Below are 27,679 nucleotides of genomic sequence, written 5' to 3' on the forward strand. Positions count from 1 at the left end.
ATTTCAGCCGTGTGGGGACCGTCACCGATACATATGACTGTGACGACTTTGACATCTCTCAGCTCAACCTCACTCCTGTCACCTCCACCACTCCCTCCACTAACTCACGTATGTACACACTCATGGCTGTTTGATTTGTGTTTATAGCTAAATGACTCTGTTTGGAAGTTGTCTCCTCCCTTCACCCCTCATACCGCTCTACCTTCATTTTTGCCTCTCTGTCTTTTTGATTTTCTGTATCTCATTTAATTAGTTGTAATTTGTCATCATCATCAATAAAACTGCAGAGAGACAGTTGCTGGGGAGGTACTTTATCTGATTTCAACTCCAGAAGAATGCTGAATCTCTGTACTTTCATCCCATCTCTCTCCGCCCCTTCCCCCTCTCCTCCCCCAGCTCCGACCCCGGCCCCCAGACAGAGTTCTCCATCTAAATCGGCGGCGTCTCACGTTAGTGACCACATTGACCACATCAGTGACCCCCCCACAGACGCCACCGACCCCTCCACAGATGACTCGTTCGGTGAGGTCGAGGGCAGCCCCAGTCGAAGTGGAGAGGAGGATGCGGTGAGTACTTGTGTGTGTGTGTGTGTGTGTGTGTGTGTGTGTGTGTGTGTGTTGTGTGTGTGTGGGTATGAAATGAGATCTGTTGATGTATAGGCTGTGTAGCAGCACTCACTTCCTCTATAGCACCCTGTTATTATTCAACTGATGAACTAGTGTCTTTCCTAGGGCAATTCATATTTATTATTTACCTGGATTCAAGAGCGGGAGAGGGAGAGGGGGGGAGGGAGGGAGGGAGAGAGGGAGAGAGAGAGAGAGAGAGGGGGGAGAGAGAGAGACAGAGTGAATGAGAGAGGGAGGGAGAGAGAGAGAGGTAGGTAGGTACAGAAACAGTGCTGTGAAACAGAGATACATAGAGAGAGAGGAATGGGAAAGCACTGGGGTCACAAACCTGACAATGGTAGAAAAAAACTGAATTGGAAGCGATCTACCATTGCCTTCTACCATTGATTCTGTATGCCAGTCAGTCAATTCCAAAGTACTCTTTCTATCTTCTCTCTCCCCCTGCCCCCACTTTCTCTCTCTCTCTCTCTCTCTCTCTCGATCTTCTCTCTCCCCTTCCCCCACCCCTCTCTCTCTTCTCTCTCCCCCTGCCCCCATCCCTCTCTCTCTCTCTCTCTCCCCCTGCCCCCACTTCTCTCTCTCTCTCTCCCCTGCCCCCCCCACCCATCTCTCTCTCTCTCTTCTCTCTCCCCCTGCCCCCCACCCCTCTCTCTCTCTCCCCTGCCCCCACCCATCTCTCTGCCCCCCATCTCTCTCTATCTTCTCTCTCCCTGCCCCCACCCCTCTCTCTCTCTCTCTCTCTCTCCCTGCCCCCACCCCTCTCTCTCTCCCCCTGCCCCCACCCCCTCTCTCTCTCCTCTTCCCCCACCCCTCCCTCTCCTCTCTCTCTCTCCCCTGCCCCCACCCTCTCTCTCTCTCTCTCTCTCTCTCTCTCTCTCCCTGCCCCCCACCCCTCTCTCTCTCTCTCTCTCACCCCTCTCTCTCTCTCCCTCCCCCTCTCTCTCTCTCTCTCTCTCTCCCCCCCCCCCCCTCTCTCTCTCTCTCTCTCTCCCCCTGCCCTCTCTCTCTCTCTCTCTCTCTCTCCCCTGCCCCCCCCCTCTCTCTCTCTCTCTCTCTCCCCCTGCCCCCACCCCTCTCTCTCTCTCTCTCTCTCTCTCCCCCTGCCCCCACTCCCTCTCCCCCTCTCTCTCTCTCTCTCTCCCTCTCCCCCCACCTCTCTCTCTCTCTTCTCTCTCCCCCTGCCCCCCACCCCTCTCTCTCTCTCTCTCTCTCTCCCCCTGCCCCCACCCCCTCTCTCTCTCTCTCCCCCCCCCCACCCCTCTCTCTCTCTCTCTCTCCCCCTCTGCCCCCACCCCCTCTCTCTCTCTCTCTCTCCCCCTGCCCCCCCCCCACCCCTCTCTCTCTCTCTCTCTCTCTCTCTCCCTCTCTCTCTCTCTCTCCCTGCCCCCCCCCACCTCTCTCTCTCTCTCTCTCTCTCTCTCTCTTCTCTCTCCCCTGCCCCCTCCCCTCTCTCTCTCTCTCTCCCCTCTCTCTCTCCCCTGCCCCCACCTCTCCTCTCTCCCTTCTCTCCCCCTGCCCCCCTCTCTCTCTCTCTCTCTCTCTCTCCCTCTCTCCCCCCCCCTCTCTCTCTCTCTCTCCCCCTGCCCCCACCCATCTCTCTCTCTCTATCTTATCTCCCCCTGCCCCCCACCCTCTCTCTCTCTCTCTCTCCCCTGCCCCCACCCATCTCTCTCTCTCTCTCTCTCTCTCTCCCCCTGCCCCCACCCTCTCTCTCTCTCTCTCCCCTGCCCCCCCCCTCTCCTCTCTCTCTCTATCTTCTCTCTCCCCTACTCCCCACTCCTCTCTCTCCCCCTCTCCCCCTCCCCCCCCCCCCACCCTCTCTCTCTCTCTCTTCTCTCTCTCTGCCCCCCTCTCTCTCTCTCTCTCTCTCCCCCTGGCCCCCCCTCTCTCTCTCTCTTCTCTCTCCCCCTGCCCCCACCCCCTCTCTCGATCCCCCTCTCTCTCTATCTCTCTCCCTCTCCCCCCCCCCCTGCCCCTCACCCCTCTCTCTCTCTCTCCCCTGCCCCCTCTCCTCTCTCTCTCTCTCTGCCCCCACCTTCTCTCTCTCTTCTCCCCCCTCTCTCTCTCTCTCTCTTCTCTCTCCCCTGCCCCCCACCCCCTCTCTCTCTCTTCTCTCTCCCCCTGCCCCCACCCCTCTCTCTCTCTCTCCCCTCCCCCACCTCTCTCTTTCTCTCTCTCTCTTTCTCTCCCCCTGCCCCCACCTCTCTCTCTCTCTCTCTCCTCTCTCCCCCTGCCCCCCACCCTCCTCTCTCTATCTTCTCTCTCCCCCTGCCCCCACCCCTCTCTCTCTCTTCTCTCTCCCCTGCCCCCCACCCCTCTTTCTCTCTCTCTCTCTCTCTCTCCCCCTGCCCCCCACCTCTCTTTCTCTCTCTATCTTATCTCTCCCCCTGCCCCCACCCCTCTCTCTCTCTCTCTCTCCCCCTGCCCCCACCTCTCTCTCTCTCTCTCTCTCTCTCTCTCTCTCCTCTCTCCCCCTGCACCCTCTCTCTCTCGATCTTCTCCTCCCCTGCCCCCCCTCTGCCCCCTGCCCCCCCCTCTCTCTCTCTTCTCTCTCCCCTGCCCCCCACCCCCTCTCTCTCTCTCTCTCTCTCTCTCCCCCACCCCTCTCTCTCTCTCTTCTCTCTCTCTCCCCTGCCCCCACCCCTCTCTCTCTCTCTCTCCCCCTGCCCCCCTCTCTCCCCTCTCTCTCTCTCACCCTCTCTCTCTCTCTCTCTCTCTCCCTCCCCCCCCCCACCCCTCTCTCTCTCTCTCTCTCTCTTCTCTCCCCCTGCCCCCACCTCTCTCTCTCTCTCTCTTCTCTCCCCCCTCCCCCACCCCTCTCTCTCTCTCTTCTCTCTCCCCTGCCCCCCCCCCTCTCTCTCTCTCTCTCTCCCTCCCCCCCTCTCTCTCTCTATCTCTCTCCCCCTGCCCCCCCCTCTCTCTCTCTTCTCTCTCCCCCTGCCCCTCCACCTCTCTCTCTCTTCTATCTCCCCCTGCCCCCACCCCTCTCTCTCTCTCTCTCTCTCTCTCCCTCTCCCCCTGCCCCCTCCTCTCTCTCTCTCTCTCTCTCTCTCCCCTGCCCCCACCCCTCTCTCTCTCTCTCTCTCTCCCCCCTGCCCCCCACCTCTCCCCACCTCTCTCTCTCTCTCTCTCTCTCTCTCTCTCCCCCTGCCCCCCACCCTCTCTATCTTCTCTCTCTCCCTTCTCTCTCTCTCTCCCCCTGCCCCCCACCTCCCCCCTATCTTCTCTCTCTCTCTCTCTCTCTCTCTCTCTCTCTCTCTCCCCCTGCCCCCCACCCCTCTCTCTCTCTCTGCCCCCACCCCTCTCTCTCTCTCTCCCCCTGCCCCCCCTCTCCTCTCTCTCTCTCTCCCCCTGCCCCCCACCTCTCTCTCTCTCTCTCCCCTGCCCCCCACCTCTCTCTCTCTCTCTCTCTCCCCCTGCCCCCACCCCTCTCTCTCTCTCTCTCTCTCTCTCTCCCCCTGCCCCCACCCCTCTCTCTCTCTCTTCTCTCTCCCCCTGCCCCCCACCTCTCTCTCTCTCTCTCTCCCCCTCTCTCTCTCTCTCTCTCTCTCCCTCTCCCCCCTCCCTCTCTCTCTCTCTCTTCTCTCTCCCCTGCCCCCACCCCTCTCTCTCTCTCTCTGCCCCCCACCTCTCTCTCTCTCTCCCCCCTGCCCCCCCCCTCTCTCTCTCTCTCTCTCTCTCTCTCTCTCTCCTGCCCCCATCTCTCTCTCTATCTCTCCCCCTGCCCCCACCCCTCTCTCTCTCTCTTCCCCCTCTCTCCCCTGCCCCCACCCCTCTCTCTCTCTCTCTCTCCCCTCCTCTCTCTCTCTCTCTCTCCCCCACCCCCACCTCTCTTCTTTCTCCCCCCCCCCCCCTCTCTCTCTCCCCCTGCCCCCCACCCCTCTCTCTCTCTCTCTCTCTCCTCTCTCTATCTTCTCTCTCTCCCCTGCCCCCTCTCTCTCTTCTCTCTCCCCTCTCTCTCTCTCTTCTCTCTCCCCTGCCCCCACCTCTCTCTCTCTCTCTCTCCCCCTGCCCCCACCTCTCTCTCTCGATCTTCTCTCTCCCCTGCCCCCCACCCCTCTCTCTCTCTCTCTCTCTCTCTCTCTCTCCCCTGCCCCCACCCCCTCTCTCTCTATCTTCTCTCTCCCCTGCCCCCCACCCTCTCTCTCTCTATCTCTCTCTCACCCCTCACCTCTCTATCTTCTCTCTCCCCTGCCCCCCCCTCTCTCTTCTCTCCCCCTGCCCCACCCCTCTTTCTCTCTCTCTCTCTCTCTCTCTCTCTCTTCTCCTCTCCCCCTGCCCCCTCTCTTCTCCCCCACCCTCTCTCTCTTTCTCTCTCCCCCCTGCCCCCACCCCTCTCTCTATCTTCTCTCCCCCCCCCACCTCTCTCTTCTCTCTCTCCCCTGCCCCCCACCCTCTCTCTCTCTCTCTCTCTCCCCCTGCCCCCCCCCTCTCTCTCTCTCTCTCCCCTGCCCCCCCCCACCCCTCTCTCTCTCTCTCTCTCTCCCCTGCCCCCCTCTCTCTCTCTCTCTCTCTCTCTCTCTCTCTCCCCTGCCCCCACCTCTCTCTCTCTCTCTCTCCCCCTGCCCCCACCCCTCTCTCTCTCTCCCCTCCCCCCCCACCCTCTCTCTCTCTCTCTCCTCTCCCTCTCCCCCCCCCACCCCTCTCTCTCTCTCTCTCTCTCTCTCCCCCTGCCCCCCCCCCCCTCTCTCTCTCTCTCTCTCTTCTCTCTCCCCCTGCCCCCACCTCTCTCTCTCTATCTTCTCTCCCCCCCCCCCCCCCTCTCTCTCTCTCTCTCTCTCTCCCCCTCCCCCCTCTCTCTCTCTCTCTCTCCCCCACCTCTCTCTCTCTATCTTCTCTCTCCCCTGCCCCCCACCCCCTCTCTCTCTCTTCTCTCTCCCCCTGCCCCCCCCACCTCTCTCTCTCTCTTCTCTCTCCCCCTGCCCCCCCCACCCTCTCTCTCTCTCTCTCCCCTGCCCCCACCTCTCTCTCTCTCTCTCCCCCTGCCCCCACTCTCTCTCTCTCTCTCTCTCTCCCCTGCCCCCCTCTCTCTCTCCCCCTGCCCCCACCTCTCTCTCTCTCTCTCTCTCTTCTCTCCCCTGCCCCCCACCCCCTCTCTCTCTCTGCCCCCATCTTCTCTCTCCCCCTGCCCCCACCCCTCTCTCTCTCTCTATCTCTCTCCCCCTCTCCCCCCCCCCCCTCTCTCTCTCTCTTCTCTCTCCCCCTGCCCCCACCCTCTCTCTCTCTCTTCTCTCTCTGCCCCCATCTCTCTCTCTCTCTCTCTCTCTCTCTTCTCTCTCCCCTGCCCCCACCCCTCTTTCCTTCTCTCTCTCTCTCTCTCTCTCTCTCTCCCCCTGCCCCCACCCTCTCTCTCTCTCTCTCTCTCTCTCTCTCTCTCTTCTCTCCCCCCCCCTCTTCTCTCTCTCCTCTCTGCCCCCACCTCTCTCTCTCTCTCTCCCCCCCCTGCCCCCCACTCTCCTCTGCCCCTCTCTCTCTCCCCCTGCCCCCACCCCCTCTCTCTCTCTCTTCTCTCTCCCCCCCCCCCCCCCCACTCTCCTCGATCTCTCTCTCCCCCTGCCCCCACCCCTCTCTCTCTCTCTTCTCTCTCCCCCTGCCCCCACCCCTCTCTCTCTCTCTCCCCCTTCCCCACCCCCTCTCTCTCTCTCTATCTTCTCTCCCCCTGCCCCCACCCTCTCTCTCTTCTCTCTCTCTCTCTCTCCCCTCTTCTCTCTCCCTTTCTCTCCCCTGCCCCCCACCCTCTCTCTCTCTCTCTCTCTCTCTCTCTCCCCTGCCCCCCCCCCTCTCTCTCTCTATCTTCTCTCCCCTGCCCCCCACCTCTCTCTCTTCTCTCTCCCCCTGCCCCTCCCCCCCCTCTCTCCCCTGCCCCCCACCCCTCTCTCTCTCTCCCCTGCCCCCCCACCCCTCTCTCTCTCTCTCTCCCCTGCCCCCCACCCCTCTCTCCTCTCCCCCTCCCCCTGCCCCCCACCTCTCTCTCTCTATCTTCTCTCTCCTGCCCCCCACTCTATCTTCTCTCTCCCCCTGCCCCTCTCTCTCTCTCTCTCTCTCCCTCCCCCTCTCTCCCCCTGCCCCCCTCTCTCTCTCTCTCTCTCTCCCCTGCCCCCCACCCTATCTCTCTCCCCTCTCTTCTCTCTCCCCCTGCCCCCACCCCTCTCTCTCTCTCTCTCTCCCCCTGCCCCCCACCTCTCTCTCTCTATCTTCTCTCTCCCCTGCCCCACCCCTCTCTCTCTCTATCTCTCTCTCTCCCTCTCCCCCTGGCCCCCCTCTCTCTCTCTCTCTCTCTCTCCCCCACCCTCTCTCTCTCTCTTCTCTCTCCCCCTGCCCCCACCTCTCTCTCTCTCCTCTCTCTCTCCACCTCTCCCCTCCCTCTCTCTCTCTCTCTTCTCTCTCTTCTCTCCCCCTGCCCCCCCTCTCTCTCTCTCTCCCCCTCTCTCTCCCCCTGCCCCCACCCCTCTCTCTCTCTCTCTCTCTCTCTCTCTCTCCCTGCCCCCCACCCCTCTCTCTCTATCTTCTCTCTCCCCCCCCACCCTCTCTCTCTTCTCTCTCTCCCCCCTCCCCCACCCCTCTCTCTCTTCTCTCTCCCTCTCTCTCCCTCTCTCTCTATCTCTCCCTGCCCCTCTCTCTCTCTCTTCTCCCTCCCCTGCCCCCCACCCACCTCTCTCTCTTCTCTCTCCCCCTCTATCTTCTCTCTCTCTCTCTCTCTCTCCCCTGCCCCCCCCACCCTCTCTCTCTCTCTCCCCCCATCTTCTCTCTCCCCCTGCCCCCACTCTCTCTCTCTCTTCTCTCCCCCTGCCCCCACCCTCCTCTCTCTCTCTCTCTCTCTCTCTTCTCTCTCCCCCTGCCCCCCACCCACCTCTCTCTCTCTCTTCTCTCTCTCCCCTGCCCCCCCCCCTCTCTCTCTCTCTCTTCTCTCCCCTGCCCCCCCCTCTCTCTCTCTCCCCCTGATCTCTCTCTTCTCTTCTCTCCCCCTGCCCCCACCCCCTCTCTCTCTCTCTTCTCTCTCTCTCTCCCCTGCCCCCACCCCTCTCTCTCTCCCTGCCCCCCACCCTCTCTCTCTTCTCTCTCCCCCTGCCCCCCACCCCTCTCTCTCTCTCTCTCTCTCTCCCCCACCCCTCTCTCTCTCTCTCTCCCCTGCCCCCCACCCTCTTCTCTCTCTCTCTCTCTCTCTCTCCCCCCCACCACCTCTCTCTCTATCTTCTCTCTCCCCTGCCCCCCACCCCTCTCTCTCTCTCTCTTCTCTTCTCCCTGCCCCTCTCCCCCCCCCTCTCTCTCTCTATCTCTCTCTCCCCCTGTCCCCCACTGCCCTCTCTCTCTCTCTCTTCTCTCTCCCCCTGCCCCCACCCCCTCTCTCTATCTTCTCTCTCCCCCTGCCCCCACCCTCTCTCTCTCTCTCTCTCTCCCTTCTCCCCCACCCCCCCACCTCTCTCTCTCTCTCTCTCTCTCTCCCCCTCCCCCACCTCTCTCTCTCTATCTCTCTCCCCTGCCCCCACCCCCTCTCTCTGATCTTCTCTCCCCTGCCCCCCACCCCTCTCTCTCTCTCTTCTCTCTCCCCTCTCTCCTCTGCCCCCCCACCCCTCTCTTTCTCTCTCTCTCTCTCTCTCTCTCTCTCTCTCTCCCTGCCCCCCCCCCTCTCTCTCTATCTTCTCTCCCCCTGCCCCCCACCCTCTCTCTCTCTGCCCCCACCCCTCTCTCTCTCTCTCTCTCTCTCTCTCTCTCTTCTCTCTCCCCTGCCCCCACCCCTCTCTCTCTCTCTCTTCTCTCTCCCCCTGCCCCCACCCCTCTCTCTCTCTCTTCTCTCTCTTCTCTCCCCCTGCCCCCACCCCTCTCTCTCTCTCTATCTTCTCTCCCCCTGCCCCCCACCCCTCTCTCTCTCTCTCTCTCTCTCCCCTCTCCCCCACCCCTCTCTCTCTCTTCTCTCCCCTCTCTCCCCTCCTCTCTCTCTCTCTCTCTCTCTCCCCCTGCCCCCCACCCCTCTCTCTCTCTCTATCTTCTCTCTCCCCCTGCCCCCCTCTCCTCTCTCTCTCTCTATCTTCTCTCTCCCCCTGCCCCCCTCCCTCTCTGCCCCTCTCTCTTCTCTCTCCCCCTGCCCCCCACCCCTCTCTCTCTCTTCTCTCTCCCCCTGCCCCCCCCCTCTCTCTCTCTCTCTCTCTCTCTCCCCCTGCCCCCACCCCTCTCTCTCTCTCTCTTCTCTCTCCCCTGCCCCCACCTCTCTCTCTCTCTCTCTCTCCCCCTGCCCCCACCTCTCTCTCTCTCTCTATCTTCTCTCTCCCCCTGCCCCCCACCCTCTCTCTCTCTCTCTCTCTTATCTTCTCCCCCTGCCCCCACCCCCCCCATCCTCTCTCTCTCTTCTCTCTCCCCCTGCCCCCCACCCCTCTCTCTCTCTCTCTCTCTCTCTCTCTCCCCTGCCCCCCACCCCTCTCTCTCCCCTCTCTCTCTCTCTCCCCCTGCCCCCACCCTCCCCTCTATCTTCCCCCACCTCTCTCTCTCTCTATCTTCTCTCTCCCCTGCCCCCACCCCCTCTCTCTCTCTCTCTCTCTCCCCTGCCCCCACCCTCTCTCTCTCTCTATCTTCTCTCCCCCTGCCCCCCCCTCTCTTCTCTCTCCCCCTCTCTCTCTCTTCTCTCTCCCCTCCCCCCACCCCTCTCTCTCTCTCTCTTCTCTCTCCCCTGCCCCCACCCTCTCTCTCTCTCTCTCTCTCTCTCTCTCTCCCCCTGCCCCCCACCCCCTCTCTCTCTATCTCTCTCTCCCTTGCCCCTGCCCCCCACCTCTCTCTCTCTCTCTTCTCTCTCCCTGCCCCCCACCTCTCTCTCTATCTTCTCTCTCCCCTGCCCCCCACCCCTCTCTCTCTCTCCCATCTCTCTATCTCTCTCCCTGCCCCCACCCCTCTCTCTCTATCTCTCTCTCCCCCTGCCCCCCACCTCTCTCTCTCTCTCTCTCTCTCTCTCTTCTCTCTCCCCCTGCCCCCACCTCTCTCTCTCTCTCTCTCTCTCTCTTCTCTCTCCCCCTGCCCCCACCCCCTCTCTCTCTCTCTTCTCTCTCTCTCCCCCTGCCCCCACCCACCTCCTCCTTCTCCTCCTCTCTCTCTCTCTCTCTCCCCCTGCCCCCCCCCCCTCTCTCTCTATCTTCTCTCTCTATCTTCCTCCCCCTGCCCCCCACCCCCTCTCTCTCTCTTCTTCTCCCCCTCTCTCTCTCCCCTGCCCCCACTCTCTCTTCTCTCTCTGCCCCCACCCCTCTCTCTCTCTCTTCTCTCCCACCCCCCCCCATCTCTCTCTCTCTCTCTCTCTTCTCTCTCTCCCCCTGCCCCCACCCTCTCTCTCTCTATCTTCTCTCTCCCCTGCCCCCACCCCTCTCTCTATCTTCTCTCTCCCCCTGCCCCCACCTCTCCCCCCCACCTCCCCTCTCTCTCTCTATCTTCTCTCTCCCCCTCTCCCCCACCTCTCTCTCTCTCTCCCCTGCCCCCACCCCTCTCTCTCTCTCTTCTCTCTCCCCCTGCCCCCCACCCCCTCTCTCTTCTCTCTGCCCCCATCTTCTCTCTCTCTCCCCCTGCCCCCCCACCCCTCTCTCTCTCTCTCTCTCTCCCTGCCCCCCACCCCTCTCTCTCTCTCCCCTGCCCCCACCCTCTCTCTCTCTCTATCTTCTCTCTCCCCCTGCCCCCCACCCTCTCTCTCTATCTTCTCTCTCCCCCTGCCCCCACCCCCCTCTCTCTCTCTCTTCTCTCTCCCCCTGCCCCCACCCCTCTCTCTCTCTCTCTCTCTCCCTCCCCACCCCTCTCTCGATCTTCTCTCCCCCTGCCCCCACCCCTCTTTCTCGATCTTCTCTCTCCCCCTGCCCCACCCCTCTCTCTCTCTATCTCTCCCTCACCCCCTCTCTCTCTGACCTCTCTCTCCCCCTGCCCCCACCTCTCTCTCTCTCTCTCTCTCTCTCCCCTGCCCCCACCCTCTCTCTCTCTCTCTCTCTACCTCTCTCTCTCTCTCCCCCTGCCCCCCCCCCCTCTCTCTCTCTCTCTCTCTCTCTCTCTCCCTGCCCCCCACCCTCTCTCTCTCTCTCTCTCTCTCTCTCCCCTGCCCTCTCTCTCTCTCTCTATCTTCTCTCTCCCCTGCCCCCACCCCTCTCTCTTGATCTTCTCTCTCCCCTGCCCCCACCCATCTCTCTCTCTATCTCTCTCTCTCCCCCTGCCCCCCACCTCTCTCTCTCTCTCTTCTCTCTCTCTCTATCTCTCTCTCCCCCCCCCCTCTCTCTCTCTCTCTCTCTCTCTCTCCCCTGCCCCCACTCTCTTGATCTCCTCTCCCCCTGCCCCCACCCCTCTCTCTCTCTCTATCTTCCTCTCCCTCTGCCCTGCCCCCACCCTCTCTCTCTCTCTCTCTCCCCTGCCCCCCCACCTCTCTCTCTCCCTGCCCCCTATCTTCTCTCCCCCTGCCCCTCTCTCTCTCTTCTCTCTCCCTCCCCCTGCCCCCACTCCTCTCTCTCTCTCTTCTCTCTCCCCTCCCCCCCACCCCTCTCTCTCTCTCTTCTCTCTCTCCCTGCCCCCTCCTCTCTCTCTCTATCTTCTCTCCTCTATCCTCCCTCTCTCTATCTCTCTCTCCCCACCCCTCTCCTCTCTCTCTTCTCTCTCCTGCCCCCACCCTCTCTCTCTTCTCTCTCTCTCTCTCTCTCTCTCTCCCTGCCCCCCACCCTCTCTCTCTCTCTCTCTCTCTCTCTTCTCTCTCCCCTGCCCCCCACCTCTCTCTCTCTCTTATCTCTCTCTCTCCCCTCTCCCCCCACCCCCCACCCTCTCTCTCTCTATCTTCTCTCTCCCCTGCCCCCACCCCTCTTTCTCTCTCTCTTGATCTTCTCTCTGCCCCCACCTCTCTCTATCTTCTCCCCCCACCTCTCTCTCTCGATCTTCTCTCTCCCCCTGCCCCCACCCCTCTCTCTCTATCTTCTTCTCTCCCCTGCCCCCCACCCCTCTCTCTCTCTGCCCCCATCTCTCTCTCTCCCCTGCCCCACCACCCCTCTCTCTCTCTCTCTCCTGATCTTCTCTCTCCCCCTGGCCCCCACCCCTCTTCTCTCTCTCTCTCTCTCTCTCTCTCCTCCCCTGCCCCCCCTCTCTCTCTCTTCTCTCTCCTCTCTCTCTTCTCTCTCTCCCCTCCCCTGCCCCCCACCCCTCTCTCTCTCTCTCTTCTCTCTCCCCCTGCCCCCACCCCTCTCTCTCTATCTTTCTCTCTCCCCTGCCCCCACCTCTCTCTCTCTATCTCTCTCTCCCCCTGCCCCCACCCCCTCTCTCTCTCTCCCTGCCCCACCATCTTCTCTCCCCCTGCCCCCCACCCCTCTCTCTCTTATCTTCTCTCCCCTGCCCCCCCCCTCTATCTCTCTCTCCCCTGCCCCCCACTCCCTCTCTCTATCTTCTCTCTCTCCCCCCCCACCTCTCTCTCTCTCTATCTTCTCCCCCTGCCCCCACCCTCTTTCTCTCTCTCTTGATCTCTCTCTCCCCTCCCCCACCTCTCTCTCTCTCCTCTCCCCCTGCCCCCACCCCCTCTCTCTCTCCCCCTCTCTCTCTCTCCCCTGCCCCCACCCTCTCTATCTATCTCTCTCCCCCTGCCCCCCCACCCCTCTCTCTCTCTCTCTCTTCTCTCTCCCCCTGCCCCCACCCCTCTCTCTCTCTCTCTCTCTCCCCCTGCCCCCCACCCCCCTCTCTCTCTATCTTTCTCTCTCTCCTCTCTCCCTCCCCCCTCTCTCTCTCTCTCTCTCTCTCTCTCTCTCCCCCCCCCCACCCCTCTCTCTCTCTCTCTCTCTCTCCCCTGCCCCCACTCTCTCTCTCTCTCTCTCTCTTCTCTCTCCCCCTGCCCCCCACCCTCTCTCTCTCTCTCCCCTCTCTCTTCTCTCTCTCTCTCTCCCCTGCCCCCACCCCCCCCTCTCTTCTCTCTCTCTTCTCTCTCCCCCTGCCCCCCACCCTCTTCTCTCTCCCTCTCTCTCCCCTGCCCCCCACCCTCTCTCTCTCTCTCTCTTCTCTCTCTCTATCTTATCTCCCTGCCCCCACCCCTCTCTCTCTCTCTCTTCTCTCTCTCCTCTCTCTCTCCCCTGCCCCCACCTCTCTCTCTATCTTTCCCTCCTCTCTCTCGATCTTCTCTCTGCCCCCACCCTCTCTCTTCTCTCTCCCCTGCCCCCCACCCTCTCTCTCTCTCCCTCTCTCTCTCCCTGCCCCCCACCCTCTCTCTCTTCTCTCTCCCCCTGCCCCCCACCTCTCTCTCTCTCTCTCTATCTCTCTCCCTGCCCCCCCCATCTCTCTCCCCCTGCCCCCCATCTTCTCTCTCCCCCTGCCCCCCCCCTCTCTCTCTCTCTCTACCTCTCTCTCCCCCTCTGCCCCCACCCCTCCTCTCTATCTTCTCTCTCCCCCTGCCCCCACCTCTCTCTCTCTATCTTCTCTCTCCCCTGCCCCCCACCTCCTCTCTCTATCTTCTCTCTCCCCCTGCCCCCCCCTCTTTCTCTCTCTCTCTCTCTCTGACCTTCTCTCTCCCCCTGCCCCCACTCTCTCTCTCTCTCTCTCTTCTCTCTCCCCTGCCCCCCACCTCTCTATCTCTCTCTCCCCTGCCCCCACTCTCTCTCTCTCTCTCTCCCCCTGCCCCCCACCCTCTCTCTCTCTCTCTCTCTCTCCCCCTGCCCCCCACCTCTCTCTCTCTTCTCTCTCCCCTGCCCCCACCCCCTCTCTCCCTCTCTCTCTCTTGATCTTCTCTCCCCCTGCCCCCACCCATCTCTCCCCCTCTCTCTCTCTATCTCTCTCCCCCTGCCCCCCACCTCTCTCTCTCTATCTCTCTCCCCTGCCTCTCCACCCCCCTGCCCCACCTCTCTCTCTATCTTCTCTCTCCCTGCCCCCCACCACTCTCTCTCTCTATCTTCTCTCTCCCCTGCCCCCCCTTCCTCCCCTGCCCCCACCCCTCTTTCTCTCTCTTGATCTTCTCTCCCCTGCCCCCCACCCTCTCTCTTCTCTCTTCTCTCCCCCCCCATCTCTCTCTCTCCCCTGCCCCCTCTCTCGATCTTCTCTCTCCCCCACCCCCCCTCTCTCTCTCTCTCTCTCCCCTGCCCCTTTCTCTCTCTCTATCTTCTCTCTCCCTGCCCCCACCCCTCTCCTCTTCTCTCTCTCTGCCCCCACCCCTCTCTCTCTCTCTTCCCTGCCCCCACCCCCCTCTCTCTCTCTCTCCCTGGCCCCCACCCCTCTCTCTCTCTATCTTCTCTCTCCCCCTGCCCCCACCCTCTCTCTCTCCCCCGGCCCCCCACCCCTCTCTCTCTTCTTCTCTCCCCTGCCCCCACCCCTCTCTCTCTCTATCTTCTCTCCCCCTGCCCCCACCCCTCTCTCTCTCTCTCCCCCTCTCACCTCTCTCTCCTCCCCCCCCCCCCTCTCTCTCTCTTCTCTCTCCCCCTGCCCCCACCCCTCTCTCTCTATCTCTCTCTCTCCCTGCCCCCTGCCCCCCCCCCTCTCTCTCTATCTCTCTCTCCCCTGCCCCCACCCCTCTCTCTCTCTATCTCTCTCCCCCTGCCCCACCCCTCTCTCTAGATCTTCTCTCTCCCCTGCCCCCACCCCTTTCTCTCTCTCTCTCTTCTCTCTCCCTGCCCCCACCCCTCTCTCTGCCCCCCACCCCTCTCGATCTTCTCTCTCCCCCTGCCCCCACCTCTTCTCTCTCCCCCCCCCCCCCCTCTCTCTATCTTCTCTCCCCCTGCCCTCCACCCTCTCTCTCTCTCTTCTCTCCCCTGCCCCACCCCTCTCTCTCCCCCTGCCCCCACCTCTCTCGATCTTCTCTCTCCCCCTGCCCCCCACCCTCTCGATCTTTCTCTGCCCCCCACTCTCTCTCTATATCCTCTCTCCCCCTGCCCCCACCCCTCTCTCTCTCTTCTCTCTCCCCCTGCCCCACCCCCACCCCTCTCTCTCTCTCCCTGCCCCCACCCTCTCTCTATCTTCTCTCCCCCCCCCCCCCCCTCTCTCTCTCTGATCTTCTCTCCCCCTGCCCCCCACCCCATCTCTCTCTCTCTCTCTCCCTGCCCCCACCTCTCTCTCTCTATCTTCTCTCTCCCCTGCCCCCACCCCCACCCTATCTTCTCTCTCTATCTTCTCTCTCCCCCTGCCCCCACCCCTCTCTCTCTCTCTTTCTCTGCCCCCCATCTTCTCTCTCCCCCTGCCCCCCACTCTCTCTCTATCTTCTCCCCCTCTCCCTCTCCCCCCACCCCTCTCTTCTCTCTATCTTCTCTCTCCCCCTGCCCCCACCCATCACTCTCTTCTCTCTCCCCTCTCTCTCTCTCTCTCTCTTGACCTTCTCTCTCCCCCTGCCCCCCACCACTCTCCTCTCCTCTCTCTCTCTCTTCTCTCTCCCCCTGCCCCCCACCTCTCTCTCTCTCTCTCCCCCTGCCCCCACCCCTCTCTCTCTCTCTCTCGCTCTCCCCCTGCCCCCCCCTCTCTCTCTCTCTCTCTCTCTCCTCCCCCTGCCCCCCCCCTCTCTCTCTCTCTTCTCTCTCCCCCTGCCCCCACCCCTGCCCTCCCCCTCTCTCTCTCTCTCCCCCTGCCCCCCACCCTCTCTCTCTCTCTCTCTCTCTCTCTCTCTCTCTCTCTCCTCCCTGCCCCCCACCTCTCTCTCTCTCTCTCTCTCTCTCTCTCTCTCCCCCTCCCCCTCCCCCACTCTCTCTCTTCTCCCTCCCCCTCTCTCTCTCTCACCCCTCTCTCTCTCTCTCCCCTTCCCCTCTCCCCCCCCCCCTCTCTCTCTCTCTCTCTCTCTCTCTCCCCTGCCCCCACCCTCTCTCTCTTGATCTTCTCTCTCCTCCTGCCCCCCACCCATCTCTCTATCTTCTCTTCTCCCTGCCCCCCACCCCTGGCCCCCCCCCACCCCTCTCTCTATCTTCTCTCTCCCCCTGCCCCCACCCCTCTCTCTCGATCTTCTCTCTCCCCTGCCCCCCCCACCCCTCTCTCTTCTCTCTATCTTCTCTCTCCCCTGCCCCCCCACCCCTCTTTCTCTCTCTCTTGATCTTCTCTCTCCCCCTGCCCCCCTCTCCTCTTCTCTCTCCCCGCTCTCTCCTGCCCCCCACCCCTCTCTCTCTGCCCCCATCTTCTCTCTCTCCCCTGCCCCCACCCTCCTCTCTCTCTCTATCTTCTCTCCCTTGCCCCCCTCTCTCCCCACCCTCTCTCTCTCTCTATCTCTCTCTCTCCCTGCCCCCCACCCCTCTCTCTCTCCTCTTCCCCCACCTCTGCCCCCCACCTCTCTCTTCTCTCTCCCCTGCCCCCCACCCTCTCTCTCTATCTTCTCTCTCCCCCTGCCCCCCACCCTCTCTCTCTCTCTCGATCTCTCTCTCCCCCTGCCCCCACCCCTCTCTCTCGATCTCTCTCCCCCTGCCTCTCTCTCTCTGCCCCCACCCTCTCTCTCTCTCTTCTCTCTCCCCTGCCCCCACCTCTCTCTCTCTCTTCTCTCTTCTCTCCCCTGCCCCCCACCCCTCTCTCTCTCTCTCTCTCTCTCTCTCTCTCTCTCCTCTATCTTCTCTCCTGCCCCCCACCTTCTCTACCCTCTCTCTCTTCTCTCTCCCTGCCCCCACCCCTCTCTCTCTCCCCCTGCCCCCCATCTTCTCTCTCCCTGCCCCCACCCCTCTCTCTCTCTCTCTTCTCTCTCCCCTGCCCCCCACCCTCTCTCTCTCTCTATCTTCTCTCTCCCCTGCCCCCCACCTCCTCTCTCTATCTCTCTCCCCTGCCCCCACCCCTCTCTCTCTTCTCTCTCCCCCTGCCCCCCACCCTCTCTCTCTATCTCTTCTCTCTCCCCCTGCCCCCCACCCTCTCTCCCTCTCTCTACCTCTCTCTCTTCTCTCCCCCTGCCCCCACCCTCTTTCTCTCTCTCCCCCTGCCCCCCATCTTCTCTCTCCCCCTGGCCCCCACCTCTCTCTCTCTCTCCCCCACCCTCTCTCTCCCTCTCTCTCTCTCTCTCTCTCCCCCCTGCCCCCCACCCTCTCTCTTCTCTTCTCTCTCCCTTCCCCTGCCCCCCACCTCTCTCTCTCTCTATCTCTCCCTCTCTCTCTCTCTCCCTGCCCCCCCCCCACTCTCCCCTCTCTCTCTATCTTCTCTCCTGCCCCCCACCCCTCCTCTTCTCTCCCCTGCCCCCCACCCCCTCTTCTCTCCCCCTGCCCCCCACCTCTCTCTCTCTCTCTATCTTCTCTCCCCTGCCCCCACCCTCTCTCTCTCTTCTCTCTCCTCTCTCTCTCCCCTGCCCCCACCCCCCTCTCTCTATCTTCTCTCCCCTGCCCCCCACCCTCTCTCTCTCTCTGCCCCCCACCCCCTCTCTCTCTCTATCCTCTCCCTGCCCCCCACTCTCTCTCTATCTTCTCTCTCCCCTGCCCCCACCCCTCTCTCTCTTGATCTCTCTCTCTCCCCTGCCCCCCACCCCTCTCTCTCTATCTTCTCTCTCCCCTGCCCCCCACCCCTCTCTCTATCTTCTCTCTCTCTCCCTGCCCCCACCCCCTCTCTCTCTTCTCTCTCTCCCCTGCCCCCACCCCTCTCTCTCTATCTTCTCTCTCCCCTGCCCCCCCACCCCTCTCTCTCTCTTCTCTCTCCCCCTGCCCCCCACCCCTCTCTCTCTCTATCTCTTCTCTCTCCCCCTGGCCCCCACTCTCTCCCTCTTCTCTCTCCCCTGCCCCCTCTCTCTCTCTCCCCTGCCCCCACCCCTCTCTCTCTCTATCTCCCCCTGCCCCCCACCCCTCTCTCTGACCTTCTCTCTCCCCCGCCCCCACCTCTCTCTCTCTCTCTCTTCTCTCTCCCCTGCCCCCCCCCCACCTCTCTCTCGCTCTCTCCCCCTGCCCCCACCCCTCTCTCTATCTTCTCTCTCCCCTGCCCCCCACCCTCTCTTCTCTCTCTCTCTCTCTCTCTCTCTCCCCCTGCCCCCCACCCATCTCTCTCTCTCTCTCTCTCTCTCTCTCCCTGGCCCCACCCCCCTGTCTCTATCTTCTCTCTCCCCTGCCCCCACCCCTCTCTTTCTCAATCTTCTCTCTCCCCTGCCCCCCACCACTCTCTCTCTCTATCTTCTCTCTCCCTGCCCCCACCCTCTCTCTCTCTCTCTCTATCTCTCTCCCCTCTTATCTCTCCCCCTGCCCCCCCCACCCCTCTCTCTCTCTCTTCTCTCTCCCCTGACTCTCTCTCTCCTCCTCTCCCTGCCCCCACCTCTCTCTCTCTCTCTTCTCTCCCCCTGCCCCCCACTCTCTCTCTTCTTCTCTCCCCCTGCCCCCACCCCTCTCTCTCTCTCTCCCCTGCCCCCCACCCCGCTCTCTCTCTCTCTCTCTCTCTCTCCCCTGCCCCCCACCCCCTCTCTCTCTCTCTCTCTCTCTCTCTCTCTCTCTGCCCCCACCCCTCTCTCTCTCTCTCTCCCCCTGCCCCCACCCCTCTCTCTCTCTCTTCTCTCTCCCCCCCTCCATCCCCCTCTCTCTCTCTCTCTCTCTCTCTCTCTCTCCCTCCCCCCCCCCACCTCTCTCCTCTCTCTCTCTTTCTCTCTCCCCTGCCCCCCCCCACCTCTCTCTCTCTCTCTCTCTCTCCCCCTGCCCCCACCTATCTTCTCTCCCCCGCCCCCACCCCCCACCTCTCTCTCTCTCTCTATCTTCTCTCTCCCCTGCCCCCCACCCCCTCTCTCTCTTGATCTTCTCTCTCTCCCCCTGCCCCCCCACCCATCTCTCTCTCTATCTTCTCTCTCCCCTCTCCCCCATCTCTCCTCCCCCTCTCTCTATCTTCTCTCTCCCCCTGCCCCCCACCCCTCTCTCTCTGCCCCCATCTTCTCTCTCTTCCCCCTGCCTCCCCTGCCCCCCACCCATCTCTCTCTCTCTATCTTCTCTCTCCCCTGCACCCACCTTCCTCTTTCTCTCTCTCTGCCCCCACCTCTCTCTCTCTCTCTCCCCTGCCCCCCACCTCTCTCTCTCTCTCTCTCTCTCTCTCTCCTCCCTGCCCCCCACCCCCTCTCTCTCTCTCTATCTTCTCTCTCTCTCTCTCCCCCTTGCCCCCACCCCCCTCCTCTCTATCTTCTCTCTCCCCTGCCCCCACCCCCACCCCTCTCTCTCTATCTCTCTCCCCTGCCCCCCACCCTCTCTCTCTATCTTCTCTCTCCCCTGCCCCCCACCCCTCTCTCTCTCTCTATCTTCTCTCTCCCCCTGCCCCCACCCCTCTCTATCTCGATCTTCTCTCCCCCTGCCCCCCACCCCTCTCTCTATCTTCTCTCTCCCCTGCCCCCACCCTCTCTCTCTCTATCTTCTCTCTCCCTGCCCCCACCCCTCTCTCTCTCTCTCTGATCTCTCTCCCCTGCCCCCACCTCTCTCTCTCTTCTGCCCCCACCCCTCTCTCTCCTTCTCCTATCTTTCCCCCCCCCACCTCTCTCTCTATCTTCTCCCTCTCTCTCTCCCCTGGCCCCCACCTCTCTCTCTCTCTCCCCTGCCCCCACCCCTGCCCCCCACCTCTCTCTCTCTCTTGATCTTCTCTCCCTCTCTCTCCCCCTGGCCCCCACCTCCTCTCTCTCTCTCTCCCCCTGCCCCACCCCTCTCTCTATCTCTCTCTCCCCTGCCCCCCACCCCCCTCTCTCTCTCTCTCTCCCCCTGCCCCCACCCTCTCTCTCTATCTTCTCTCTCCCCCTGCCCCCACCCCCTTTCCCTCTCTCTCTCTATCTCTCTCCTCTCTCCCCCTGCCCCCACCCCTCTCTCTCTCTCTTCTCTCTCCCCTGCCCCCACCCTCTCTCTCTCTCTCTCCCCTGATCTTCTCTCCCCCTGCCCCCACCACTCTCTCTCTCTATCTCTCTCTCCCTGCCCCCACCCCTCTCTCTCTCTCTCTCCCCCCCCCCCCCCCACCTCTCTCTCTATCTTCTCTCTCCCCTGCCCCCCCACCCCTCTCTCTCTCTCTTCTCTCTCTCTCCCCTTCCCCCTGCCCCCCCCCCTCCCCCCCACCCCTCTCTCTATCTTCTCTCTCCCTGCCCCCACCCCTCTTCTCTCTCTCTCTCTCTCCCTGCCCCCACCCCTCTCTCTCTCTCTATCTTCCCTCTCTCCCCCCCCTCGATATCTCTCTCTGCCCCCCACCTATCTTCTGCCCCCCACCCCCCACCTCTCTCTATCTCTCTCCCCCCACCCCTCTCTCTCTATCTCTCTCTCCCCTGCCCCCCACCCCCTCTCTCTCTATCTCTCTCCCCCTGGCCCCACCTCTCTCTCGATCTCTCTCTCCCCTGCCCCCACCCTCTCTTCTCTCCCCCTCCCCACCTCTCTTCTATCTCTCCCCTGCCCCCACCACTCTCTTCTATCTTCTCTCTCCCTGCCCCCACCCCTCTCTCTCTCTCTCTTCTCTCTCCCCTGCCCCCACCCCTCTCTCTATCTCTCTCTCTCTCTCTTCTCTCCCCCTGCCCCCCACCTGCCCCCCTCTCTCTCTCTTCTCTCTCCCCTGCCCCCCACCCTCTCTCTCTCCCCTGCCCCCCACCCTCTCTCTATCTTCTCTCCCCTGGCCCCCACCCCTCTCTCTCCCCTGCCCCCACCCCTCTTCTCTCTCCCCTGCCCCCCACCCTATCTTCTCTCTCTCTCTCTCTCTCTTCTCTCTCCCCCTGCCCCACCCCTCTCTTGATCTTCTTCTCTCCCCCTGCCCCCCACCCTCTCTCTCTATCTTCTCTCTCCCCCTGCCCCCCCCCCTCTCTCTTCTCTCTATCTTCTCTCTCTCTCCCCTTCTCTCTCTCTCTTGATCTTCTCTCTCCCCCTGGCCCCCACCTCTCTCTCTCTCTCTTCTCTCTCTCCCCTGCCCCCCACCCCTCTCTCTCTATCTTCTTCTCTCTCCCCTTGCCCCCCACCCCCCCCTCTCTATCTTCTCTCTCCTGCCCCCCACCATCTCTCTCTCTATCTCTCTCTCCCCTGCCCCCCACCCCTCTTTCTCTCTCTCTCGATCTTCTCTCTCCCCCTGCCCCCACCACTCTCTCTCTCTATCTTCTCTCCCCCTGCCCCCCACCCCTCTCTCTCTCTCTATCTTCTCTCTCCCCCTGCCCCCACCCCTCTCTCTCTCTCTCTCTCTCTTCTCTCTCCCCTGCCTTGCCCCCCCCCCCCCTCTCTCTCTCTCTCTCTCTCTCTCCCCTTCTCTCTCCCCCTGCCCCCACCTCTCTCTCTGATCTCTCTCTCTCTCTCTCTCTCTCCCCCTGCCCCCACCCTCTCTCTCTCTTCTCTCTCCCCCTGCCCCCCCACCCTCTCTCTCTATCTCTCTCCCCTGCCCCCCACCCCTCTCTCCCTCTCCCTCCTCTCTTTCTCCTGCCCCCACACCCTCTCTCTCTCTCTCTATCTTCTCTCTCCCCCTGGCCCCCCACCCTCTCTCTATCTTCTCTCTCCCCCTCTCTCTCTATCTCTCTCCCCCTGCCCCCCACCCTCTCTCTCTCTCTTCTCTCTTCTCTCTCTTCCTGCCCCCCACCCTCTCTCTCTCTATCTTCTCTCTCCCCCTGCCCCTCTCTCCCCTGCCCCCCACCTCTCTCTCTTTCTCTCCCCCTGCCCCCCTCACCCTCTCTCTCTCTATCTCTCTCCCCCTGCCCCCCCACCCCCACCCCTCTCTCTCTCTTCTCTTCTCTCCCCTGCCCCCCCCACCTCTCTCTCTCTCTTCTCTCTCCCCCTGCCCCCCACCCCCCTCTATCTCTCTCTCTCCCCTGCCCCCACCCTCTCTCTCTCTCTCTTCTCTCTCTTCCCCTGCCCCCCCCACTCTCTCTCTCTCTCTCTCCCCCTCTTCTCTCTCCCCCTGCCCCCACCCCCCACCCCTCTCTCTCTCTCTTCTCTCTCCCCCTGCCCCCCACCCCTCTCTCTCTCTCTTCTCTCTCTCCTCCCCCCCCCACCTCTTTCTCTCTCTCTATCTCCCCTGCCCCCATCTTCTCTCTCCCCTGCCCCCACCCTCTCTCTCTCTATCTTCTCTCTCCCCCTGCCCCCACCACTCTCTCGATCTTCTCTCTCCCCCTGCCCCCACACCCTCTCTCTCTATCTTCTCTCTCCCCTGCCCCCACCCCCCCCACCTCTCCCTCTCTCTCTCTCTCTCTCCCCTGCCCCCCACCCCTCTCTCTCTCTCCCTGCCCCCACCCCTCTCTCTATCTTCCCTCCCCCCCCCCACTCCTCTCTCTCTCTCTCTGACCTCTCTCTCTCTCTCTCTCCCCTGGCCCCCACCCTCTCTCTCTCTTCTCTCTCCCCCTGCCCCCCACCTCTCTCTCTCTATCTTCTCTCTCCCCTCCCCCCACCCCCCCACCCCTCTCTCTATCTTCTCTCCCCTGCCCCCCACCCCTCTCTCTATCTTCTCTCTCTCTCTCCCCTCCCTGCCCCACCCTCTCTCTCTCTATCTTCTCTCCCCCCTCTCCCCTGCCCCCCACCTCTCTCTCTCTCTCTCTCTCCCCCTCCCCCCCCACCCTCTCTCTCTCTCTCTCTTCTCTCTCTCCCTGCCCCCACCCCATCTCTCTCTCTCTCTCTTCTCTCTCCCCTGCCCCCCCCCTCTCTCTCTATCTCTCCCCTGCCCCCCACCCCTCTCCTCTTCTCCCCCTGCCCCCACCCCTCTCTCTTCTCTCTTCTCTCCCCTGCCCCCCCCCCACCCTCTCTCCCCTCTCTCTATCTTCTCTCTCCCCTGCCCCCACCCCTCTCTTTCTCTCTCTCTCTCTCCCCCTGCCCCCCCCCCCTCTCTCTCTTCTCTCTCTCCCCTGCCCCCACCCCTCTCTCTCTATCTTCTCTCTCCCCTGCCCCCACCCCCCTTTCCCCACCCCTCTCTCTCTCTTCTTCTCCCCCTGCCCCCACCCCCTGCCCCCACCCCTCTCTTCTCTCTCTCCCCTGCCCCCCACCCCTCTCTCTCTCCTCTCTCTCTCTCTCTCTCTCTCTGATCTTCTCTCTCCCCTGCCCCCCCCTCTCTTCTCTCTCTCTCTCTTCTCTCTCCCCCTGCCCCCACCTCTCTCTCTCTCTCTCCCTGCCCCCCACCCCTCTCTCTCCTCCCCCCCCCCACCTCTCTCTCTGATCTCTCTCTCCCCCTGCCCCCCCCTCTCTCTCTATCTTCTCTCCCCTGCCCCCCACCCCTCTCTCTCTCTTCTCTCTCTCAATCCTCCTGCCCCCACCCTCTCTCTCTCTCTCTTCTCTCTCCCCTGCCCCCCACCCCTCTCTCTATCTCTCTCTCTCCCCCTGCCCCCACCCCTCTCTCTCTCTCTCTCTCTCTCCCCCTGCCCCCACCCCTCTCTCTCTCTCTCTCCCCCCCCCCCTCTTCTCTCTGATCCTCTCCCCCCTGCCCCCCACCCCTCTCTCTCTCTCTCTCTCTCTCTCCCCCTGCCCCTCTCTCCTCTCTCCCCCCTCTCTCTCTCTCTCTCTCTCTCCCCTGCCCCCCACCCTCCCCTCTCTCTCTCTGATCTTCTCTCTCCCCTGCCCCCCACCCTCTCTCTCTCTATCTCTCTCTATCCCCTGCCCCCACCCCCCCTCTCTCTCTCTGGCCCCCATCTCTCTCTCTCTCTCCCTGCCCCCACCCACTCTCTCTATCTCTCTCTCCCCCTCTCTCCCCCTGCCCCCACCCTCTCTCTCTCTCTATCTCTCTCTCTCCCCTGCCCCCACCCCTCCTCCTCTGATCTTCTCTCTCTCTGGCCCCCACCCCTCTCTCTCTCTCTCCCCTGCCTCTCTCTCTTCTCTCCCCTGCCCCCCACCCCCCATCTCTATCTTCTCTCCCTCTCCCCACCTCTCTCCTCTCTCCCCCCACCCTCTCTCTCTCTCTTCTCTCTCCCCCTGCCCCCCACCCTCTCTCTCTCTCTATCTCTCTCCCCCTGCCCCCCACCTCTCTCTCTTCTCTCTCCCCTGCCCCCCACCCCTCTCTCTCTATCTTCTCTCTCCCCCTGCCCCCCACCCTCTCTCTCTCTATCTCTCTCTCCCCCTGCCCCCCACCCTCTCTCTCTCTATCTTTCTCTCCCCTGCCCCCCACCCCTCTCTCTTCTCTCTCCCCCTGCCCCCACCCCTCTCTCTCTCTTCTCTCTCCCCCTGCCCCCACCTCTCTTCTCTCTCTCCCCTGCCCCCACCTGCCCCCCCCCCCTGTCTCTTCTCTCTCCCCTCTCTCTCTCTCTCTCTCTCCCCTGCCCCCCCCCCACCTCTCCTCTCTCTCTCTCTCTCTCTCTCTCTCTCTCTCCCCTGCCCCCACCCCCTCTCTCTCTCTCTCTCTCTCTCCCCCTGCCCCCACCCCTCTCTCTCTCTCTCTTCTCTCTCCCCCTGCCCCCACCCCCTCTCTCTATCTCTCTCTCTCCCCCTGCCCCCCACCTCTCTCTCTCTCTCTCTCTCTCTCCCTGCCCCCACCCCTCTCTCTCTCTCTCTTCTCTCTCCCCTGCCCCCACCCTCTCTCTCTCTCTTCCCCTCTCTCTCTCTATCTCTCCCCCTGCCCCCACCCCTCTCTCTCTTGATCTCTCTCTCTCTCCCCTGCCCCCCACCCATCTCTCTCTCTATCTTCTCTCTCCCCTGCCCCCCACCCCTCTCTCTATCTCTCTCTCCCCTGCCCCCACCCCCTCTCTCTATCTCTCTCCCCCTGCCCCCCCACTCTCTCTCTCTATCTTCTCTCTCCCCTGCCCCCACCCCTCTTTCTCTCTCTCTGATCTTCTCTCCCCCTGCCCCCACCCCTCTCTCTCTCTCGCTCTCCTCCCCCTCTCTCTCTCTCTCTTTGCCCCCACCCCCCCTCTCTCGATCTTCTCTCTGCCCCCCACCCCTCTCCCCTGCCCCCCACCCTCTCTCTCTCTCTCTCTCTCTCCCCCTGCCCCCACCACTCTCTCTATCTTCTTCTCCCCCTGGCCCCCCCCCTGCCCCCCCACCTCTCTCTCTCTCTATCTCTCTCTCCCCTGCCCCCACCCCTCTCTCTCTCTCTCGATCTTCTCTCTCCCCCTGCCCCCCACCACTCTCTCTCTCTATCTCTCTCTCCCCTGCCCCCCACCCCTCTCTCTCTCTCTCTCTTCTCTCTCCCCTGCCCCCACCCCTCTCTCTCTCTCTCTCTTGATCTTCTCTCCCCCTGCCCCCACCCCTCTCTCCTCTCTCTCTCCTCCTGCTCTCCTCCCCCCCACCCTCTCTCTCTATCTTCTCTCTCCCCTGCCCCCACCCCCCTCTCTCTCTCTGCCCCCATCTTCTCTCTCCCTGCCCCCCCACCTCTCTCTCTCTGCCCCCCACCCTCTCTCTCTCTCTCCCCTGCCCCCACCCCCTCTCTGATCTTCTTCTCTCTCTTCCTCTCCCTGCCCCCACCCCTCTCTCTCTCTTCTCTCTCTCCCCTGCCCCCCACCTCTCTCTCTCTCTCTCTCCCCTCTCTCTATCCTCTCCCTGCCCCCACCCCTCTTTCTCTCTCTCTTCTTGATCTTCTCTCTCCCCTGGCCCCCACCCCCTCTCTCTATCTTCTCTCTCCCCTGCCCCCACCCCTCTCTCTCTATCTTCTCTCCCCCTGCCCCCCACCCTCTCTCTCTCTATCTCTCTCTCCCCCTGCCCCCACCCTCTCTCTCTCTCTCTCCCTGCCCCCCACCACTCTCTCTCTCTTCTTCTCCCCCTGCCCCCCCCACCTCTCTCTCTGATCTTCTCTCTCCCCTGCCCCCACCCCCTCTCTCTCTCTCTCTCTCCCCCTGCCCCCCACCCCTCTCTCTCTCTTCTTCTCTCCCCTGCCCCCACCCCTCTCTCTATCTCTCTCTCCTCTCTCCCCCTGCCCCCCACCCCTCTCTCTCTCTATCTTCTCTCTGCCCCCACCCCTCTCTCTCCTATCTTCTCTCTCTCTCTCTCTCCCCTGCCCCCACCTCTCTCTCTCTCTCTCCCCCTGCCCCCACCCTCTCTCTCTCTATCTTCTCTCTCCCCTGCCCCCCCACCCTCTCTCTCTCTCTCTCTCCCCTGCCCCCCACCCATCTCTCTCTCTCTATCTTCTCTTCTCCCCCTGGCCCCCACCCCTGTCTCTATCTTCTCTCTCCCCCTGCCCCCACCCCTCTTTCTCAATCTTCTCTCTCCCCTGCCCCCCCCCACCTCTCTCTCTGATCTTCTCTCTCCCCTGCCCCCCACCCTCTCTCTCTCTCTTCTCTCTCTCCTCTGCCCCCTGCCCCCCACCCCCCACCCCTCTCTCTCTTGATTCTCTCTCCCCTGGCCCCCACCCACTCTCTCTATCTCTCTCTCTCTTGCCCCCACCCCTCTCTCTCTCTCCCTGCCCCCCACCCTCTCTCTCTCTCTCTCTCCCTGCCCCCCACCCCTCTCTCTCTCTTCTCTCTCTCCCCTGCCCCCCCCCACCCCTCTCTCTCTCTATCTTCTCTCTCCCCTGCCCCCACCCCCCCCTCTCTCTCTCTCTCTCTCTATCTTCTCTCTCTCCCCCTGCCCCCCCCACTCTCTCTCTCTCCCTCTCTCTCTCTCTCTCTCCCTCTCTCTATCTTCTCTCTCCCTTGCCCCCCCCCCCCCCCCTCTCTCTCTCTCTCTATCTTCTCTCTCCCCTGCCCCCACCCCTCTCTCTCTCTCTCCCCTGATCTTCTCTCTCCCCTGGCCCCCCACCACTCTCTCTCTCTCTTCTCTCCTCCTGCCCCCCACCCCTTCTCTCTCTCTATCTTCTCTCTCTCCCCTTGCCCCCCACCCCCTCTCTCGATCTTCTCTCTCCCTGCCCCCCACCCTCTCTCTCTGATCTTCTCTCTCCCCTGCCCCCCACACCTCTCTCTCTCTCTATCTTCTCTCTCTCCCCTGCCCCCACCCCCTCTCTCTCTATCTTCTCTCTCCCCTGCCCCCACCCCCTTTCTCTCTCTCTCTGATCTCTTCTCTCCCCCTGCCCCCACCTCTCTCTCTCTCTCTCTCTCTCTCTCCCTGCCCCCATCTTCTCTCTCCCCCTGCCCCCCCACCACCCTCTCTCTCTCTATCTTCTCTCTCCCCCTTGCCCCCCACCCTCTCTCTCTCTATCTTCTCTCTCCCCTGCCCCCCCCCTCTCTTCCCTCTCTCTCGATCTTCTCTCTCCCCTGCTCCCCCCCACCTCTCTCTCTATCTTCTATCTCTCCCTGCCCCCCACCCCCCCACCCCTCTCTCTCTCTATCTTCTCTCTGCCCTGCCCCCACCCCTCTTTCTCTCTCTCTTGATCTTTCTCTCCCCCTGGCCCCCACCCCTCTCTCTCTCTCTCTCTCTCTCTCTATCTTCTCTCTCCCTGCCCCCCACCCTCTCTCTCTATCTATCTTCTCTCCCCTTGCCCCCACCCCCACTCCTCTCTCTATCTTCTCTCTCCCCTGCCCCCACCCCTCTTTCTCTCTCTCTCTTGATCTTCTCTCTCCCCCTGGCCCCCACCCTCTCTCTCTCTCTCTCCCCTCTCTCTCTCCTATCCTCCCCCCCCCCACCCTCTATCTCTCTATCTTCTCTCTCCCCTGCCCCCACCCCTCTTTCTCTCTCTCTTGATCTTCTCTCTCCCCCTGGCCCCCACCTCTCTCTCTCTCTCTCGCTCTCCTCCTGCCCCCCACCCCTCTCTCTCTATCTCTCTCCCCCTGCCCCCCACCCCTCTCTATCTTCTCTCTCCCCTTGCCCCCCCCCCACCTCATCTCTCTCCCCTGCCCCCCACCCCCATCTTCTCTCTTCTCTCTCCCCTTGCCCCCACCTCTCTCTCGCTCTCTCCCCCCCCCACCCCCACCCTCTCTCTCTCTATCTTCTCTCTCCCCTGCCCCCCACCTCTCTCTCTCTATCTTCTCTCTCCCCTGCCCCCCACCCGTCTCTCTCTCTCTAACTTCTCTCTCCCCTGGCCCCCACCCCTCTCTCGATCTTCTCTCTCCCCCTGCCCCCCACCCCCCCTCTCTCTCTCGATCTTCTCTCTCCCCCTGCCCCCCACCACTCTCTCTCTCTATCTTCTCTCTCCCCTGCCCCCCACCCTTGCCCCCACCTCTCTCTCTCTCTCTATCTATCTCTCTCCCCTGCCCCCACCCCCTCTTTCTCTCTCTCTCTCTCTCTCTCCCCTGACCTTCTCTCTCTCTCTCCCCTGCCCCCACCCCCCCCACTCTGCCCTCTCTCTCTCTCTCTCTCCCCCTGGCCCCCACCTCTCTCGCTCCTCTCTCCCCTGCCCCCACCCCTCTCTCTCTATCTTCTTCTCTCCCCTGCCCCCCACCCCTCTCTCTCTCTCTT

At 62.7% G+C, this 27,679-nt stretch overlaps 1 protein-coding gene across 1 annotated transcript in view; it reads left to right on the forward strand.

Moving 5' to 3' along the window:
• Positions 1-27,679, forward strand: part of LOC115122978 (disabled homolog 1-like) — a 119,710-nt gene that overhangs the window by 90,525 nt on the left and 1,506 nt on the right. The window contains exons 14-15 of the mRNA XM_065009090.1: positions 1-108; positions 397-566. The exon at positions 1-108 is cut by the window's left edge and continues 103 nt beyond it. Coding sequence (XP_064865162.1) covers positions 1-108; positions 397-566 — 278 coding nt within the window. The remainder of the gene's footprint in view (positions 109-396; positions 567-27,679) is intronic.

The sequence above is a fragment of the Oncorhynchus nerka genome, linkage group LG24 (genome assembly GCF_034236695.1).
Source record: "Oncorhynchus nerka isolate Pitt River linkage group LG24, Oner_Uvic_2.0, whole genome shotgun sequence".
Classification (NCBI taxonomy): Eukaryota; Metazoa; Chordata; class Actinopteri; order Salmoniformes; family Salmonidae; genus Oncorhynchus; species Oncorhynchus nerka.